This window comes from Pleurodeles waltl, chromosome 4_2 (assembly GCF_031143425.1).
Source record: "Pleurodeles waltl isolate 20211129_DDA chromosome 4_2, aPleWal1.hap1.20221129, whole genome shotgun sequence".
Lineage (NCBI taxonomy): Eukaryota > Metazoa > Chordata > Amphibia > Caudata > Salamandridae > Pleurodeles > Pleurodeles waltl.
This window is the reverse complement of record NC_090443.1, coordinates 850525943-850547658: the sequence shown is the minus strand read 5'-3', so window position 1 is coordinate 850547658 and position 21716 is coordinate 850525943. Positions and strand designations below refer to the sequence as shown.

Here is a 21716-nt window from a genome sequence, read left to right as displayed (position 1 = left end):
TGATATGCATATATGGATATACACATACACATTTATAAAATCTGATTAAAACATTTTAAGCAAACATCACTGCTTTGCAGTAGGAAATATTTGGACAACTAACGTGTGGCAAAGTGCAGTGAATTTTTTATGTGCTACCTCCTGGTACATTCAACAGCCATGGTGGGGCTCCAAGGGGGGCCAGGACAAGCAACCCTGGGCAGAGGTATTTTCTGGAACCCTTCAAGAGACACCAGTGCTATTAAGATTGGATAAAAGTAGCACTTATTACATACAGCTTGTTAGAATTTAAGTTGTTTGTTCACTGGGGTATCAGCCATAGTCAAGCAGCAACCACAATCCTATCCAGGGGAAGGTATAGGAACACCCTAAATTGACCTTTGCTCACCCTCTGGTAGCTTGGCGCAGAGCAGTCAGGCCTTAGTTTAGAGGCACTGAATTAAGTATTTGTTCAAAACTTCAAACAGTAAAACAGTGAAAACATCACACAAAAAGATTCCACAGCAGGTTAAAAAGTTACAAAACTAGATCCAAATTTCATGATCAAGGCGAGACCAAAACAACACAAATCCAATAGGTAGAACTGGAGATACTGAATTTCAAAGTTTTTAAGTAAAATAGCAAAAAGAAGCGCAAATAGCTAACTGTGGATATCAGGTCACACTGCACGAAAACAAAGTTCAGGTTGACTGCAATGGAGTGCAGGCCAGCTAAAGGAAGTCAGTTAAGCTTGCTGAATCAAAGAACCTTAAATCCTAGCTTGTGGAGCATTGATCCATATAAAAGATGCATTGCTCAACAGAGGTGTTGCATTAGTTCAGAGATGCAGTGAGGCTGTGGTGTGAATTCCTGTTCTGTCGATGTTGAGGATCCTGTTGACGAGGCTTGCGATGGGAAGGCTAGTGTCGAGGATGTGTTGAGCAGTTGAGACAATGTGCTGGATCTAATGAGCATTGAATCTGTGATGCAGATTTTCGTTGTCATCTTTGAGGCCACCATCCAGAGGAGATGTGAGGCATCTGTGCTGCGAAAATTGTTGTCCAGCGACGGTGCCAAAGGTGATGCATTGAAACCAAGACGTGGGATGGAGTGGCGATGCAAGTCTTTTTTAAATTAGTTCAATCTACGCAGCAGTGGTGATGCGTCAGTTATGCTCGATTTTGCACCACTCAGCCGAGGAGATGAACTGATTCTGCTCAGCAATGCATCACTCAGCAGAAAAGATGCATCAGTTCCGCTGGCAAGCACCTTAGGCCCACTTCAAAGGGTCCAGGACTGGAGTGGCACCACTTGACAGGGTAGACTCACAGATAGCAAAGTCCAGGTGCAGAAGCAGGATGATTGGAAGTATTTTATGTCCCTGAGGCTTCAGATCAGGAGAAAAGTCAGTTAGCCCTTGGAGTCACTCTGTGTTCTGGGTGCAAGTGATGCAAGTCCAGTCGTTCTCATCAAGGAACAGCAAAGCAGGAGTCCAGCAGAGTGGCAGTCCTTCAGCAGCACACCAGTCCTTCTACTTGGCAGAATATCCACAGATCCAGAAGTTCAATAATATGGTGGTGTCTGAGGTCCAGTAATTATAAAGAGTGGTGCCTTTGATGTGGGGGAAACTTCAAAGACAGGCCTTTGAAGTGAACAGAGGTCCTGCCCTTCCTGCCCTGGCTACAGACTCACTACAGGGGGTATGCTGCACTTTGTGAGTGGACAGTACACCGCCTATTGAGATAAAAGTGTGGTTGTACACAGCTCACCTTTCCCATCTTGCCAGAGATGACCCATCGAGGCACACCTGTCTAGGAGGAATACACAAACGCCAGCTGTCACCTACCCCATGCATGTGGTCAAAGACAGGCAGCAGGCACTAAATGAATAAACTAAGAAAGTGCCAACTTTCCAACATTTTGAAAGTGGTCTTTTCAGAATAGTCATTTAAAATCCAACTTCACCATAAGTTTGTATACTTTAAATTGTGATTCCAGAGACACCAGACTTGACTAGTTAATATCATCCCAATTTGGAATTACATCTATAAAATGTAATTAGGTAATCCCAGTGTTATCCTACGGGAGAGGTAAGGTCTTGCAGTAGTAAAAAATTACTTTGGGAGTTTTTCACTTCCAGGACATGCTAAACTTAAAAGTATATGTTTTGCTTTTAAAATGTATTACACTTTTCCCTCTGGGTTGACCAGGGCGTGCCTTAGGGGTGACTTATATGTCTGAAAAGGGAATGTTCAGGCTTGGCAAAAAGGTTATGTTCCCAGGTCATCATGGCAGTGTAAGACTGCACACACAGGCTCTGCAAGGGCAGGCATGAGACATGGTTAAGGGACTACTTAAATGGGTGGCACAATCAGTGCTGAAGACACACAGGCAGCATTTAATTTACAGTCGCTAGGTACCTGTAGCACCACTTAACTAGGGACTTCTAAGTGAAGTATGTTAAGGGGGGAGAGCGCAAGCACTCTAGCACAGGTAAGCAGTGCTAAACTGCACGAGTCCTAAGGGTAGCAAAAAGAAATTCAGCAAAAAGTAGGAGAAGAAAGTCTAAAGGTTTGGTTGTGACCCTGAAGTCAGGGCCAGGTCCACCACAGCCTTTGGAATTAGAAGTAGTGTGGTATAAAGAACTTAATAAAAATAGTATTATAATCACTGCTAAATATGATGCTTATGTTTTTTTGGCAGAAGCCCACCTGGCCTCCAGTTTTGTATTTTTTCTACATGAGCTAACTCCGAGGAACTCATTTTGCATGGGCAGCCAATTGTTTAGTGCATCAAGCCTAATGAAATTTGCACTAACAAGGTAAATCACAGAGACAAGGCAACACTAAAGAAATTATGAAGGCAAGCAAAGATTAATTCAATTGTGGACCTCTGAGTGGTCAAATGCAACAATTCTGCACCTCACAAAACCTTTGCCTTCTTACACTTCAGCTTTAAAGTAGATGTTGATAGAGGAAAACTGATTGCAAGCCTAAAAATCAGTTCTCTCTCGCACAATTTTTGTTCATGTTTATGTTTAATATGATTGTGTAGGCCTTCATTGGTAATGTGCTTTAGGAGATACCCATTCGCTTTTCATCACCGATAAGTCATTTTTTCAAGAGCAAACCCACTCAAGACGCCTATAATAAACAAAGACACTAGCTAAACTGTCAAAGTATATGCCATTTCAATAACAGTAAATACTACAGACATGCAGTCAAGTAGTTTTCAAAGACCTGCATTGCAGGATAAAATTGAGATCTACTCTTCACAAAATCAAAATAACCTTCCCTATTGCCTCAATTAGATCATTTTGAATACTGTGAAAGAAACACATAAGTCCATCACAACTGAATAGTCGATATATAGCTAAATCTGCAGAAAGGAGACCCAAAAATAGATGTTGACATGGTACTAAAACCATTATCATGTAATAAGATTTTGAGAAAGCTTAAGAAAGGTATAGTAACATATTACATCAGAAATAGATGATCATGGCACCTCTATGTCAGCTGTTGCTTTGTAACAACTTTCGGTATTTCTCTATACATATATACACATGAGAACTGATAAACAACATATGATGGTCAGCCTTGGAAAAATTATTTTTTATTACAAAACCCTCACTCAGGTCAAGAGTGTGCACATATGCTCTTTGCCAGTGTTTAAAGTAGACATCTGTATAGGAGGCTGTAAGGGAAGAAATCAGGAATGCATAATTTGGAAATATGTGCTGCACACAGTCTCCCAGAAATCCCAAGTAAATCTGAACTGGCTGTCACAAGACACCTATCTGTTCATCAATGTATGTAACCTGAGAATAGAACATCAGAAGAAGTACCTCACCTTCCCCATCACACAGACACATCTTGCAACAATGATTAAAACTGAGGATTTGCAAGTGACTCATTGATCTTCATTTCCAGTGCCCTGCTGTGATACAAGGACAATCATTACACTGAACTGCTGATTAATTTGTCAAGGTTATATTTGAAGCTCTATAATGAATCCAGTTCAACCATGTTATAGGGAATGGTATTACGGTACTTATCTTCCTTGATGCTTATAAAACAAGTTTTCTATTTTTTATTGTGCCCTGGATTTGCATTGTTATATATTCTATCATTGTTTGGTAACAACACAGGAACATTTATTTGTGTGTTACGTTATCCTAAGTAACATTAGAGCCACCTCTTCACTTTCCTTTTTAAAGAATTAATCAAGTTTTTCTATATGGTAGTTGCTCGGAATTGTTTGTATTCTGTAGCTTGTCAGTGTCTTATTTGGTATAAAAATAATTTTCCTCTGCATTCTCCTTCAGAATCTGCCCTCCTCAAAACAGAACCCTTCCTCTCCTTATTCGAGGCCACCCTAAAAGCTTTCCTTTTGTATCTTGGATGCAAAGACAGCTAACGATCTCCCAAGCTCACATCTAAATCTGCCTTTTACTTCAATGTATAGATTTTTAATATGTAATAAGTCATACGTCCAATGTATGCATGATCATTCTCTTTGTTTATGCCTCTATGTGTTCAACCTATTGCTATAGCTATACATGGACTGACTGTTAAACACGTTAGAAAAAAATGCAGTAAGACAGAAACAAATGTATAAACAAATGTTTATGTACAAATTCATTTGGTGAGGATGCCATCTCCGATTGGCCCTATGTGTGCCTTTTTCATAGATACTAACTGATCCATTCCCATCATCTCTATGCAGTACCTGATCCACTCGTAGTTCCTCATCACATTATATTTGATGAGTCATGTAGTACCTTACCACTTGGTACAAAACTCTAGATGCAAACAATCTTCTGTACACATGGTTCTGAAATTAACTAGAAATGCCCCAGAAAAAACAAACAGAATATTTTTACTTAATTAATTTTGCAAATATAAGGGTTGTGTTCTGTTAAATTCTTTATCGACTCCAATGAGGAGCTCTATTAATTTGTAAAGTGTGTCATCACAAAAATAGGAACTTTATTGTACATTTCTGAGAACTCAGGAAGCTCACACAATTTCTAAAAATGGCACTGCTTCAGTATCCTTTTACAGCAGTGTAGGAGGCTGACCTGGCTTGTAGTGGGTACCAAGGGGTACTTACACTCTGTACCAGGTCCAGTTATCCCTTATTAGTGTAGAAGAGGTGTTTCTAGCAGCTTAGGCTGGTAGAAGGTTGCTATAGCAGAGCAGCTTAGGCTGAACTAGGAGACATGCAAAGCTCCTACTATACCACTGGTGTCATATGCACAATATCATAAGAAAACACAATACACAGATATACTAAAAATAAAGGTACTTTATATTTATGACAATATGCCAAAGTATCTCAGTGAGTACCCTCAGTATGAGGATGCCAAATATACACAAGATATATGTACACAATACCAAAAATATGCAGTAATAGCAAAAGGAAGTAATGCAAGCAATGTAGAATTACAGTAGATTGCAATAGGAGCACATAGGTATAGGGGCAACACAAACCATATACTCTAGAAGTGGAATGCGAACCACGAATGGACCCCAAACCTATGTGAGCTTGTAGAGGGTTGCTGGGACTGTAAGAAAACAGTGAGGGTTAGAAAAATAGCCCACCCCAAGACCCTGAAAAGTGGGTGTAAAGTGCACCTATATTCCCCAGAGAGCACAGAAGTCGTGATAGGGGAATTCTGCAAGGAAGACCAACACCAGCAATGCAACCAAAGTGGATTTCCAGACGAGAGTACCTGTGGAAGAAGGGGACCAAGTCCAAGAGTCGCGACAAAGTAGAGATTGGGCAGATGTCCAGGAAATGCCAGCTGACGGTTCAAAGAAGCTGCCACTGGATGGTAGAAGCTGTGGATTCTGCAAGAACGAAGAGGGCTAGGAACTTCCCCTTTGGAGGATGGATGTCCCACATCGTGAAGAAGCTTGCAGAGGTGTTCCCACGCAGAAAGACCGCAAACAAGCCTTGCTAGCTGCAAGGGTTGCGGTTAGGGTTTTTGGATGCTGCTGTGGCCCAGGAGGGACCAGGATTTCGCCACTTGTGTGAGGAGACAGAGGAGGCACCCAGCAAGACAGGGATCCCTCACAGAAGCAGGCAGCACCCGCAGAAGTGCCGGAACAGGCACTACGAAGAGGAGTGAACCAGAGCTCACCCGAAGTCACAAAAGGAGATCCCACAACGCTGGAGGACAACTCAGGAGGTTGTGCACTGCAGGTTAGAGTGTTGGGACCCAGGCTTGGCTGTGCACAAAGGAAATCCTGGAAGAGTGCACAGGAGCCGGAGTAGCTGCAAATCATGCGGTACCCAGCAATGCAGTCTAGCGTGGGAAGGCAAGGACTTACCTCCACCAAACTTGGACTGAAGAGACACTGGACTGTGCGAGTCACTTGGACAGAGTTGCTGAGTTCCAGGGACCACGCTCGTCGTGCTGAGAGGGGACCCAGAGGACCGGTGATGCAGTTCTTTTGGTGCCTGCGGTTGCAGGGGGAGGATTCCGTCGTCCCACAGGAGATTTTTTCAGAGCTCCTAGTGCAGAGAGGAGGCAGACTACACCCACAGCATGCACAACCAGGAAAACAGTCGAGAAGGCGGCAGGATCAGCGATACAAGGTTGCAGTAGTCGTCTTTGCTACTATGTTGCGGTTTTGCAGGCGTCCTGAGCAGTCAGCGGTCGATCCTTTGGCAGAAGGTGAAGAGAGAGATGCAGAGGAACTCTGATGAGCTCTTGCATTTGTTATCTAAAGAATTCCCCAAAGCAGAGACCCTAAATAGCCAGAAAAGGAGGTTTGGCTACCTAGGAAGGAGGATAGGCTAGCAACACAGGTAAGAGCCTATCAGGAGGAGTCTCTGACGTCACCTGCTGGCACTGGCCACTCAGAGCAGTCCAGTGTGCCAGCAGCACCTCTGTTTCCAAGATGGCAGAGGTCTGGAGCACACTGGAGGAGCTCTGGGCACCTCCCCTGGGAGGTGCAGATCAGGGGATTGGTCACTCCCCTTTCCTTTGTCCAGTTTAGCACCAGAGCAGGGCTGTGGGATCCCTGAACCGGTGTAGACTGGCTTAAGCAGAGATGGGCACCATCTGTGCCCATCAAAGCATTTCCAGAGGCTGGGGGAGGCTACTCCTCCCCAGCCCTGACACCTTTTTCCAAAGGGAGAGGGTGTAACACCCTCTCTCTGAAGAAGTCCTTTGTTCTGCCTTCCTGGGCCAAGCCTGGCTGGACCCCAGGAGGGCAGAAACCTGTCTGAGGGGTTGGCAGCAGCTGCAGTGAAAGCCCGGGAAAGGCAGTTTGGCAATACCTGGGTCTGTGCTAGAGACTCGGGGGATCATGGAATTGTCTCCCCAATGCCAGAATGGCATTGGGGTGACAATTCCATGATCTTAGACATGATACATGGCCATGTTCGGAGTTACCATTGTGACGCTATACATAGGTAGTGACCTATGTATAGTGCACGCGTGAAATGGTGTCCCCGCACTCACAAAGTCCGGGGAATTTGCCCTGAACGATGTGGGGGCACCTTGGCTAGTGCCAGGGTGCCCACACACTAAGTAAATTAGCACCCAACCTTTACCAGGTAAAGGTTAGACATATAGGTGACTTATAAGTTACTTAAGTGCAGTGGTAAATGGCTGTGAAATAACGTGGACGTTGTTTCACTCAGGCTGCAGTGGCAGGCCTGTGTAAGAATTGTCAGAGCTCCCTATGGGTGGCAAAAGAAATGCTGCAGCCCATAGGGATCTCCTGGAACCCCAATACCCTGGGTACCTCAGTACCATATACTAGGGAATTACAAGGGTGTTCCAGTATGCCAATGTGAATTGGTGAAATTTGTCACTAGCCTGTTAGTGACAATTTAGAAAGTAATGAGAGAGCATAACCACTGAGGTTCTGGTTAGCAGAGCCTCAGTGAGAGAGTTTGTCATCACACAGGGAACATATAGAGGGCATACTTATGAGCACTGGGGCCCTGGCTGGCAGGGTCCCAGTGACACATACACTAAAACAACATATAAACAGTGAAATATGGGAGTAACATGCCAGGCAAGATGGTACTTTCCTACAAGCAGAAATAAATCATTCCTGTGGTTGCAAGAGCCATCGGATAACCTGGAGCCACTTAGTAGCCTATGCTCATCAGTGGACCACACCTCTCTCCCTTGCATCATCCTCTGCCAAATTATCCCCTGCCTACCTGCCAAAGTCATTGATAGAGAGTTTTCCTTACCCCATAAATTGTTCCCACCATTAACCCAGGATTACCTACTGGACTCTATCTGCTTCCTAACCATAGGATGTTCTGCTGTTTATGAGCAGGTTACCTGGTAGGTTGAAAGCCGCTCAGCTGCATGTGTTTTTGGTGGGTACACTTTATGTTAATGAAAGTCCATTAAAGTCATGAAATTGTGCCTGAATTCACTACAGTGAACTTTATCAAACTGTCCCCGACTTCACACAGGACGTTTTTTACTTTGTCCACGTGCTCTTCTGTTTCCTTTTATAAAACAAACCATCTTGTCTACAATTTTGTATGGTACTGGAGTTACGGTCCCTTGACATTTTTTGAGGCAGTCTACTTAATGCATTTTAATAGGGGTAGTTCAATTACAAGCATATTATTGCAATTCCTAAATTCAGTGTTTACAGGTAAAATAATGTAAAGTTTAATTAATTCCTTCCAAAATAAATAACAACTCAAAAATCTAAATTTTTAGTTAAACCTCTGAGGACTCAATTCTCTAGGTCAATTGATTTATTGTAATGTATGGATCATATGTTTTCTCCTACACTGTGCATAGAGTTCTGCCACGGCCTTATACGCTTGTTCCTACGCCCTCATTTACATCCAAAGACTGTTCAAAGTGTGGGTAATCGGTAACTTTTTAATATTTTGGACTAGAAAAACTTTTTCTAGGTGGAGAAACGATGCAGCCCACCCTTCTTTGATATATGGCAATGTATTCCCCTATGACCTACTAACATTGGTGGGAGTACATTTAGAGCATGTGTATTTCCAAGATGGGACTGTCATGCAATTTTGTAATTTGGAATTATTTTGCATCCAAACGCGTATGTTTTGTAATTTGGTTCAGAAGCTGCACTAACATAGGCTATTGTTGAAGAAAATGCATCGTGTGGCTTAAGTACTTTAAAAAAAAAAGTGATGTGATGATGATGTAAAGCAGAAGGTGCATAGTAACCCTCTTCCCTACACCACCCCAGATACAGGAACAAGTCACATTTTAATTTCCCCGTAACAGAACATTTATCTCAAGGTTACAAACCTCTTCCCTTGTCTCCAGAGACACTACTTCAGTAATGTATAGCTTCCATTTCTAAAGTGAAATACAAATGGTCAGAAACAAAATATTCCCCCCTCTCTTCCAGACTCCAATTGAGGTGAATACATATTTTTCTTTGCCAGCATGCATCACAATGCCTCGGTATAAGAAACTGGTGTATCATATTTTGTATGTAATTCTGAGTCACATGTTGTCGTGATTATATTCTTTTGTTACTCTTGGTAAAAAAGCACATTGCCATGGCATCACTTTTGCCAAGAATGATGATTCAATCCTAAATTCAATACATGAAATACATTGGGGTACAACATTAAAAGGTCTATTATTAAGTGATTTCAGAAACTCAACAGAGGGTATGGCCCAATTCCCAGTTACAATCAGAATAGTTGAGACAATGATTCAGTGGTCACATTTTAAGCACCAAAGGGATAGTAAAACCTCAGTGGACCTCATATATTTCACCATAATTCCACAGGTAGGTTCCCAATTTGGATGTTCTGCTTGCCTTAGGCATGGGAATTAATTCCCAGATACTCTGGGGTGATACAATAAAAGGCTTTCAGAGCCCCTGCGCTGATCGAAATAGCAAACAAATTATCATAGTGCCATTATTCCAGCACTGTTGTCCACAATACTGTACCACAGTGTCGCACCTGTCCTTCTCAACAGGGTAGTTCCCAAACTCTTTCCCTGCACCCTTCTGTTTTCTGAACACATTTTAGTTGGCCCTTAGAACTCGGCACACTGTACCTTTGCTAACCAGTGTGTGTGCTCTCTCCTCTAAACATGGCAGAATTGGCTAACACCCATTTGCCATAATTGTCACAATGATGACAGTGGACTATGCATCTCAAGCCCAGCAGCATCTTCAGAACGAGCATGAAGCATGCTTGACACAGGACTTCGTAACCCAGGCCCTCTCATCGACAGCATCCTTGACAATAATGCCAGACCTTGCATTGCAGCTTTGCAGTACGTCACAACCGATGCTATGCAATGTATCTCCGACAAATGCATCCTCCACATCGGACTCCACAACTCTTCACAACCAGGATTTAAGGTACTCTTGTTCAGCAGGATTAACCAGGTTTCAGTAGCTAGCCCTTGCTCCATCTTTGTTGGCCTGAACTTTTGACTTTGTCTGGTCTATCACAACCAGATATCCACAGCTGGCGCTTTGTGTTTTTTTGCACTATTTTCACTTAAATCGTTAAAATTGCATATCTCCTGTCCTATGGATTGGATTTTTGTCATTTTTTCTAAATTGCTATGGAATTTTTCTTGCGCTGTGTTTTCATTTTATTACTGTTTGAAGTGCTGCATAAATATTTTACACATTGCCTTTAAGTTAGGCCTGCCTGCTCCTTGCCAAGCTAATAGAGGGTTGAGCGTGGGTTAATTTGGGGTCTACTTGTACCTCTACTTGTACCTCACCTTGACGTGAATGATGGTTCATGTTTGAGTAGGGTTTCACCTCCTTCAACCAGTAACCCAATTTCTTACACACAAGATTTACTTAGTGAAAAATGCAAAGACCTGTGATGGGCAACCAAGTATGTGTGCAGGGTGTCACAGGCACTGTGGTCTATTAACATTTATAGAATAGCAGTGCACGTCAGTAAGCCTTGCACCTTAACAGAAAATAGACATAAGGAAATGTTGGATACCTCTCTCTGACAACAGTAATACATGTGAGTGAGAGGTCTAGAAAGTTGTGGCAGGCACAAGTTTGTATTAGTAATGTCCTGTGACCAAGGGCTTCTATTCCACTGTGCATAATTCTACATAGTGTAGAATTCTGCACACGAGGAATGGAACTTCACATTTTTTTTCACCTCTGGGAATCATTTTTTCCATGAAGAAGCTCTTCCCATACACTGCCAACAAATATTCCCATCTTAGAGACACTTGACTGAACACAATCTTCAACTATTTCCAGAGTGGAAAAAGATCAGACTGGAGCTCTGGAATGCTCACAAATGTATATGTTTGTGAATGTTCTCAAATTGCCAAGGTAAACCCAGCATTGGAACTTCCACTTCCAAACTACTTAGAGATCTACTGTGGCACACAAATAAATGCATTTATGCCTGCCGGGAATCCCTTTGTGAACTTCTAGCAGAAAAAAGAAGGCATTTTCTACTCTAAACCTATGTTTGTGGCTGAAAATGCCTTTGTGAAGAGGCCTCCAAGCCTTTATCAACCGAACAGATGACAGGTGTATAGAACACTGTTGTGGTGGCTGTGCAGAAAATTGACAGTGTGGCTATTGATACACATGAATCATCATTTTCTTTCTCCCTTACACAACAGCTCCTGCTATTTACTTGTGTGAATGTGCTGTTTCTCCTTTCCTTTATATAGTATTAACAAAGGTTTTTCCCTATTCTGTGAAAAGCTTCTACTGCTTCTATTGCATTAGACTGTACTCACTTTCACGTTTATCACTAGGTGTGTAAAGTTTTCTGTTTTAAAACTCCTACTGAATAAGCATAAAAACTCTGAATCACCATATGGGCGATGAGTTTTTAATAGGGAGGAAAATGAATGGGCCTGATGTACCAATGGGTTTTCCCGTTCTGTTTCTATGAGAAAATGTGTTAGCACATATCAATCCAAGAGTTTATATAAAGACAGCTTCTGGCCTACTAGAGCTACGTTCTCATATTTATATTTAATTTAGGTTAGATCTCTCAAATGTATATTTTTTATTCATGTATGGTCTTTTGTAAGAATATACAAGGTAAATATATTTGTCATTACTTTCAGCAATATATGCATTCTTCATTCTTCTTCAAAGACGGATTTGAATGCATTACAGCACAAACGCATGGACTGAATTATCTGCAATGTTTGAAAGGTACAAAATGCTTTGGAAATACACAATCATCTTTGCTTAAAGTAAATAAAATAGTTTGTGAAAAAATCAGAACCAATGGAATAGTGTTGCTGCATAGAAGAAATTTACCATTTCAAAAATGTATCTTTTTCGATAACATTTGTTTTTAGCATGCTCAATACAAGCTGAGACCAATTACAACCATTTAGCTCTCTGTTTTCTGCAGTACAGTGTGGGAGGTATATTTTGTTTATGCGGAGTAAGAACCAAAAACACAGGTACGAGTAATCAACTAAGTTGTAAGTAAAACGGTACAGTAGTGTTTAACATTTGCCTTCCACTAAATGGAAAATATGTTACCTAAGTATGCTAACTGGCTGTTACCAATAGAGGTAGTAAAGAAGGGTAGGTTAACAGTATATGTAAAATAGCACTCACGTTGAGATATAGAAGAATCATGTACACTTTAAAAACGTATAACTTGCGTCAGCTAACAGAAAGACTAACATCCGACCATTTCATCTTTGCAGAAGAAAGCAAACATTCAAATTCTCAAGTTGTTTAATGAGGGGTAAAATACTTTAACATGACTGCATCATGAATTAATGTTTATCTTTTCATTTTTTTTATCATTGTTCCCAATCACCCTTCGATGCAAAAAGAATTTGGAGTAAAGAGTAAAGACTAACGTTTTATTCATATAACTCGGGAATCTCCAAATATTACAATGGGCACAGACAGCACCTTTAGCTTGGGATGACTTGGTAAATCTACACTTGCAGGATTCTGCAAAACAAACTTCAGGGACCTTACTATAAAACATTGTATTTAGCAATATCACCCTTTTTTATGATTTCGTAAAATGGTATTGCCAGTTATCAATTGGAAAATCTCGTGGCACTATCATAATGCAGAGAGATCAGCAGGATGAACATTTCTATTACAATACATGTTCAAATAGATATGAATACATATTTATATTTAATTGCATTACAAACATTAACAATACTAGCAGTATTGGAAATCTAGACTCCTCCATACCATGGCAAGTTGATGATATTTTACTTTCACTGAAAGAGGCCTGTGTATAAACAGCTTTACCAAAGAAGATGGGAAATAGCACTACCTTTCTTTTTGGAGTCTTTCTTAGCGCTGGTTTTAACAGCCACTTGAAGTTCTGTCTCAGTTGACATCCTATTATATCCTTAGTCCTCCTCACTCAGATCCCGTATCTCTACCAGGCTCATTGAGACCTCCTCCCGACAGAGTAGCTCAGCCCTTCAGATGCTAGAAGCCAGGCAGCATTCTTCATTCACTTCTTTTGAGAGCTGGAAAAACAAATGATGATTGGTCATAATCTCTACACACAGATGCCTGAATCATAATACATAGATTTTCACACAGAGCTTGTAAAATGAAAATGATGAACAATAACACCCTATAACATTTATTACCCTACTAAAATCTGATCATTCGTAGCTACTGTTTTCTCACTCATTCTTTCACTTTTATCTTTTAGGACATGACAATTAACTAACAGTGCAAACAATGATTGTATATATTGACAATGCCTGTACAAGAGGGCCCTTAACTGCATTCCAGAACAAAAACAGTCTAAATAAGTTTATGAGCTTAGAAAAACATAGCGAAAAAAATGTAAACACTCCTGATCAAGACTGCTATGTGTTTTCATTTGTGCAAGTATTGCACGCATAAAAAGTGCATTTATTTATCAATGTAGTTTGTGCAGGCCACCATATTTGCGTGGCCAGGTTGTGAGACAAATTTTGCAAAACAAACTGCTAATGTGCTTGCCATGTGAACCTACTGCAAAATGCAAGTAATGTCTGTGTACCTATTTCATGCTCGTGTAATCTGCACAATTAGCAGAGATAAGGTCGCTGCATGAAATCCGCAGCATTCCTGAAAATCAAGAGCACTAACTCGGTGCCATCTTTATAAAGTATTCTCAACTTGTGCTGAAAAGAGAAGAGGCTGCTGAAGGCCTAGGATCCTGTTTTGTTTTTGTGACTGCCTACGACTATGCAGTCCCTGGAAGGGAGGGTGACTGGTGACCTTAGGCTTATGTTCTTTGAGCAGAGAGTATTCTATTAAGGTTTTGCTAGGAAGCACTTGGCCCTCTCATGGGTAGTATCATGATGGGCTTTTCAGGCGCAGAGCAGAGTGCCTGTTTTATGCACTTGTAGGCAGCAAAATGAATCCTTTTAATCCAATATTTATCTGAGTTAGTGCTAAGCTTAGAAACAGAAAGACACAAACCTTGCTCACAGTAGCATATGCATCAGCCTGATCTTGTTTTTATGACGCTCAATCACAGTTTTTAAAAAGCCTAATAGTTATTTTTACATTTTATTCATTTTCACTTTTTAACCTATCTTCCTAAAGTCAGGAAACATTTTAGTTAGCAGCTTTAAAGCCTAATCTTTTGATCTCATGTGCACGGTGGGTAGCTTTGTTTCTAAAATTCACCGTTTAACCAATTGTGTCTGGTTTTATTTAAACAAGAAAATGCAGGCAAGGTAGTCGAATTTAACTAAAAATATAAATATGTGAATAATAAATGGCCACATTGTGGCATTATTATAAATCCCGTACCTTCTAAAGAAGTGAACAGCCTGAATTAGACGGAATTTATCCGAAACATGCATGGTCCCTTGAGCTCGAACAAAATACTAACACATACGTTCTTCTTGTACTGAACTAAACCACTTTCCACGTAGGGCTGTTAATAGTCGTCATTCAACATATGGCTCTGTTGCAGTTCCAGGAAACATCAAAGTCCATTTTACAGCATGCCCTTGCTTCCACAGCCCAGTATGCTTTCCAGTGCTGACCACATTTCACGTGAATTGTATTCAAATCAGAGTGGCAGACAAGCTGTTGTGTGCAGCAACAGTTTTTATTGTTTGCTTCAATCTAGGTCACCCCTGATAACCAGAAACGGTGGAAAGTGCTAGAACATCTTTTATGCCCTTTAAGTAGCCTGCCTCAGTTCTTTACATCTCCTCATACATAGAGTGCTGCTATCTTCCTCAATTTTAAAACCCATCATCTAGCGCTTATCCACTTAAATATTTTTATGTGTAGTCAAAGCAGAGCCTCCATTGTGATTTCTTGGGCATACGACTCCGGTTTATCGGAGAGGGCTTGTAATATGCTTATCTGACAAGCAACACGCGGCCCACAATTATCGTATCAGACATAAAATGCATTCAGAGACATCATGGGCAGCGCAGTTCGATTGGCAAATGCTTTCCTGGAATATATCCTTCGCCAGAAACAGTGTATGAAAGGTAAGAAAGCAAAGGTTTCTCCTATCTGTAACAAATACATACAGGATCAAATAGGGCATAATTTTATGTCATCCTCTTACTTTGTACTACCGTAGAATCCAGTGGCGGCCGCCGCAAATGTCAAGAGGGAAACGCGGGGAACAAATGATTTTAAAAAACCTACTGTTTTGCCGTTTCAACCACTGCCACCAACTTCTGCCGCCTCGCTCCTGTGCTCCTGATGGTCTCCAAGCATGCACTGAGACACCAGCACAGGCTCCCCTTGCAATCCTGGTGCTGCTCTCATGCTAAACCTAGCATGAAAGCAGTGTCAGAATTAGTCTGAGCGGCTTGGACTGACGCTCAGACCGTGCACTGCAGTCTGCACAGTTTCTCCAGCCTGGCTTTTCAACACAGCCGGGTTGGAGAAAACTACATGCGCATGTGTATTTGCCCGGCCTAAAACGGCCAGCCAAAGACACATGCGCACTTAGTGCACTTCACTCCCCTTTACTTCTCCCCCTCCCGCGACCCTGCCCCATCCTTCTCTGCACTGCTGGCTGAACCAGCAGATGGAAACTGAAACAGAAGTAAACTATTGTTTTATTTTTCAGCTGCTGGCTCTCAGCCTGGGGGGGGGGAGTGATGCGCCTCCACCACTGGCAGAATCTTTGAAATTTGCAACTTTGAATTAAATTACACAGATAATCTATCGACATCTGCAATTTACAGCATACTTTCCCTTCTATCTGACACTATCATTGTGTCCCAATAAGCACGCTTCAACTTGTGCAGTTTCTCATGTAGATCGCAGGGGCGTATTTCAGGCCCTTTTGGCCTGGACAAGTATGGGGCAACTCCAAAAAGGACTCCCAGACCTTCAGGCGGGCCCCATTCAGCCTGGGGCCAATGTATATTTGTGACATATGACAGGCTGAGGGGCCCCTCATCACATTCTGCTGGGGGAGGTGGAGGTTCTGAGTTCATCATTTTGCATTACCGCACTGGTAGATCATTGTAAACATCTTTTAGATCTGCAGTTAAAAATGGCCCTTTGCTAAGCAAACTGTTAAAAAATAAAAATGCAACATGTATTTCAGTGACAGATTTATATAGATATTTATGAAATGTGAGTGCATAATTAAATACATTTTATTACATACAGTGCAAAAACAAAAAGAAATATTAAAATAAAGTAAAAACAAAGACCAGCTGCAAAAACATTTCCCGAGAAGAAAATGTTATTGATATTTTAACTCCCTCAACTTAGTCACATCTAGTCTCATAAAAGAGCACATCTGCTTCCCATGTTCAAGCCTTGAAAACAAAACAGACCTCCCAACACAGTCCAGCAGTTTCATAACCTCGATCATCCCGTAGACATGGAGGAAAGTAACCCTAGAGATCATTAAGTTTCAAATGTCACTATCATTAGAAGGTCAAGATGTCGATTCTATGCTTAGTCCTAAATTTACATAATTTACTGACGTCGTTATTTCAAATCTAATACACTGACATGTGGTAACTGTGCATTTTGCATGACATTGCAAAGTTGCTGGAATCACTGAGCAGTTCCATGAGCATATATGAGTTTGAGGCCGAATACTAAGTGCCTTTTTAAGGGTATGGTACTCTGAGCTGACTTGCTATACCAAAAAGCCATTACAAGGGTATAGTGCTGTCGGATAGCTTAGTATACCCAACTGCCTTAATAAATGCTTTGAACTCTGAAATTACTTGTTATACTCTTATAATGTATCAAATTGGGAGTACGTTACTCCATATACAAAGTGGCCACCTCACCATGTGGCCTACACGTGAGGGCCCCTAAGTGTTCTGTGAGTAAGAGTTGGCATCTGCCATTCAAACTGCAGGGCCTGCGAGCACAATCTGCCAAGACACTCACATGCATCTTTCTCGTCTAAACACTGCTAAACCTTCTGCTGGTCAGAGAGTGTCTAAGAAAGAGCTGGTCAAATAAACGAAAAACGTGAGGCCTGTATGTGCTGGAACAACACTAGAAACTTGTAATACGCTATCACAGGGAAGTAGTGACATCAATATCTTATTACATAAGTGTTCTGAAATTGCAGTGCTCCTGCAATGAGAAAATAATTGACATCACATAAAAAGATTCACGTCTCCCGCTTATTATACACAGTATGGCAAATGTCTGAATGAAATTTGGACGCAGACTTCAGTCATCAATTTATAAGTACCAAGAAATGTTAATTCAACATGTTTGCTTGAATCCATATAGAAAATGATCTTCTCACCACAGAGGCAAATTGCATCAAAACAATCCCGTCTCTCAGGGGAAAGATGCTTACATTTATCATCCAGTATCCCAATGTGCAGCTCATGTTTTTTGAATGTTTGATCTAGCCACAGTGAAAAAAAGGTTTTAAACCAAAATCTCAAACTCTGCAATGAATCAAAATAAACGAAAAGCAAGCAAGTACAATGGAGAGACTGCGCTCTAATGAAAACACATACGATTTTTTATTCAGTAGATATTTGGATAATTGTGAGGATGTCATCTTACAAAATGCAATGCGTTCATTTTCAAGAGCAAAACATTATGGGGCTGATTTAAGAGCCCCTGGTGCCACATTAGCATTATTTCTTTAATGCTAATATGGCCCAACGAGGCCAAAATCGCCAAGTCAAATTGAAAGTGGCGCAATGTATGCATCGTGCCACTTTGAAACCCTTAGCGCTACATCATGCCTTCGCCATGCATAATGTATGCAAAGGGGGCGTTCCCCCATTAGGGGGACCAAAAAATGGCGCAAAGAAATCTGGAAGATTTCTTTGCATCATTTATTTATGCACTTTTAATGCCTGCTTAAAGCAAGCATCAAAAGGAGGCACGTCATTGTTTTCCATGGGCCTTAACGGACTTTGCGGGATTAGCATCAACTTTTTTTATGCTAATCCTGGAAAGCTCCAAACTAGCGTTACAAATTGTGACTGTACGTAGATTTTTAATAACGAACCACTGTTCAGCATGGCATGAAACGCCCACCAACAATCAATGTGTGGCAAAGGTGTACTCAATTGCAGTAAGGTGATTGAAAAAAGTTGTTGCAATTTACATTTCCACTTTATTACAATTAAATTACTTTAGCAGACTAATCTATGTAGGAATAGGTTGATTTGAAAAATAAGGAGTCAGAGTAGGTTTCAATCTGACCTATTGCATGAATTTTAATGGGTTAAGTCACAAATCCTGACTCACTCCAATTGGCTTCCATCACAGGGAGAATGGCCTGCTTCGCTCAGCTAGCCACTATATCTGTGATCACATTTAAACAACATAAACTTTTATAAAGAAATTGCAGCGTATTTTCCTTAAATATATTCCAATATCATTTTTGTTTTGTAAAATCACAAATGGGTAAGGAGTTTGAAGGGACACCTTCCCTTTATTGAATCTGATACTACCCTAACTCTAGAGTCTGCCATTTTCAACATTTTGAACTGGATTACAGTTGCAAAACACTGATGCATCATTTTTTCAATTTGTAAATTTGTAAAGGATGCCATCTTCAAAATCCTGAATTGGTATCCATTCGCAATCCCATTGTAGGAGATGGTAAACCTTTACCAGACCATACACTGGGATTAGAATATAGGGAGAAAATATTTAGCAGTCACAAATGTTACTCTTTTGTGAACCGCAGCACTTGTGACCATAAAATAGGTTAATACATTTGGCCCTTAATATCCTGCCTCGCAGGATGAGGCTTATAATGTTATGTGATGTCAAAAGTATTTTTAAACAAATAAGTTTTAGGTGTTTCCAAATAAGCAGATGGTTGGTTGCACTACTATGGCTGTTCAAGAGTGTCCTATAGTTCGATCACCTCAGGTTTATGGTGGGTAGATATACATTTATATACATTTATATATTTTCACTTGAGGCTACATAGGGAGTCTGAAACTAGGGGAAGCGAGATCCATTCACAGTTTTCTTAGTTTCCCAGTCAACATTTGTCCCAATTCATTATTGTTCCATACGGGGCAGTGTCTAGAAGTGATTCAATTTTCAGTGCGGGCTGTCAAAAATCTCTCTTCTGAAAAGGAAAAAGGAGTCTAATAGCACTTTTGTAAAGTAAATAGTCACGCTTTACTGGATCATAAAATTCATCAAACACTCCTACTAAATCCCTCCTCACACATACATTTCTACAAAACTGTCAACTTTGCTAATGTGAACTAATGAAGACAGTTGTAATGTCATTCAAATATCAGTTTCTGTGGATTATTTAGAGTTAGATAGAGAAGATGCGTATCCTGTCCACTGTTTTAAAAATATATTATAGTCAATGGCACTCTAAATATGGTGTATGTGACATCTGCCATGTTTTGACAAAGTGCCCTGTCTGTGAAACTCCAAATAAGGCTTTAAGAGTTGCAAGGAAATACTGAATGCAGCTCATAAAACATTGAAAATACAAAAGGACACTCTCACCTAAAGCAGTTTAAGAAAAGAATAAATATCTATTCATTCCTTAGCTATCCAATCAACTCTACTGCACAACAATAACGATGCTAAACATCTCTGACATTAAGGATAAGCCTGATACTCCCAAAACCTGCAACAAAAACCTGTGAAACCTGTCAACAACTCTCAGCCCATTTTCAAATCCAATTTAAGAAACTACATCAAGAAAAAACCTATCCAATACTGTGAGAAACTGGGTCTCTAGTTGGTAAAGGTATGCACAATGGCCAAGTAGGGACCACAATCCTAGTAGGTGTAAGTCAGTTACACAACCTAAATTAATCTGTGCTCACCCTCTGGTAGCTTGGCACTGAGCAGGCTGGCTTGACTTAAGAGGCAACAATCTGTGCAACACTTAAAACAGTAAAACAGTGAAAATAGTACACACAAACAATTGACACCAAGTTAACAAAATAGATCTTAATTTACTGAACAAACCAATACCAAAACAACAAAAAAACAAAAAGTAGAGGTCAAATTATGAATTTTTAAAGATTAGCTGCAATTGTAGCGTTTAGAATCTTAAAACACCCTCTGGGACTATATGTGTGTGCTAGGCCAGGGTAAATCCTAAATTCAGCCACGATGGAGTGTGGGTCGTATACAGGGATCAACTTTGCCCCACTAACACAGCACCTTGTGTGGAGGGTTGCATCAATGTTGAGAATTTTATGGGGGGAGAAGAGGGGGTGATTTGAGGGCAATGCTTCAATTCTGATCCATGAAGTCAGAGGATAACCACTCAGAAATGTAGACCACAGGAGCCAAATTCTATTGCATGCAGTAAACCAGGACAAGGTGCCATATTCTAAAACCAATGGACTCTTCATATTACTGCCAAGAATGTGCACCAGCTCTGAGGCACAGCAGCAAAACAGGGTGGGGAAATCTCAAATACAAGTCCGCATTTCACTGCAGGATGACTGATGTTATTTCAAAGAGGTGTGCAAAATACCCCTCCAGATGGGTGCAGCCTGTGATCATACCAGTCTGTAGGGGAATGCCTTGGCTGTTCCTGGGACCTTTGATCACCTCCAAATATACAGGGATACTAACTGCAGGCCTCTTAATAGGTGGCACTCAGTTAGTGTACAATTAGTGCACTTACACTGATCCAGTTTACTTCTGTGCCTACATATGTAATATGATGCAGAGGTAAGGTAGATAACTTATTGGGCTTGTCCTGAGCTTGCCTCCTGTTGTTGAAGTCTCATTGCCATCAAATACTTCCCCTTCAAGCACCTGGACTCTCTGCTGAGACTCCTGCCCTGCCAAGTAGTGCCCTATCCAGTTCATGGGCCCTTGAAAGGTGAAGCTGGCATACCATGACTGAAAATCCACACACAGACCGCTGTTAAGGTAAAAGTTCAATGCACCTTCCGAGACGCAGCATAGAAACAACACGCCGCCGGCTTCGCGGCTGAAATCTACGCTCCACCTGCATCGCGGCTGGAGGATAGATGCACGCAGCTGGAGAAACGACGTGCAACACCAGCTGACGGAGGCTTTTATTGTCGCAACACACATAGCACAGTTTTGTTTATACCGTGCGCAGGATTTTCAACGCAAACCTCGCTGGGTGCGGATAAATGATGTAAAGCCTGTCCGGACCCGAGGTGTTTGTCTGGATCGACTCATCGCTCTCCTGTGGAGAGAAGAAATGACACACGCTGACCCAACTGGAGGAGGAACAACGCACGGTCTCGCTTAAGGGTATTGACGCATCGCTGCCCTTTTTAGACACACACTCGCCCGTGCAGTGTTATTTCGACCCTACCCAGGTACTTTAAATGCTAACAAT

General features: G+C 41.2%; 1 protein-coding gene across 10 annotated transcripts in view; it reads right to left on the bottom strand.

Annotated features, from left to right (window-relative positions):
- DAB1 (DAB adaptor protein 1) overlaps positions 1-21716 on the bottom strand; it is a 3348596-nt gene that overhangs the window by 573546 nt on the left and 2753334 nt on the right. For all 10 annotated transcript variants that reach the window (XM_069232585.1, XM_069232581.1, XM_069232583.1 and 7 more), the window contains one exon: positions 13239-13440. In XM_069232585.1, coding sequence (XP_069088686.1) covers positions 13239-13305 — 67 coding nt within the window. In that variant the 5' untranslated portion in view covers positions 13306-13440. The remainder of the gene's footprint in view (positions 1-13238; positions 13441-21716) is intronic.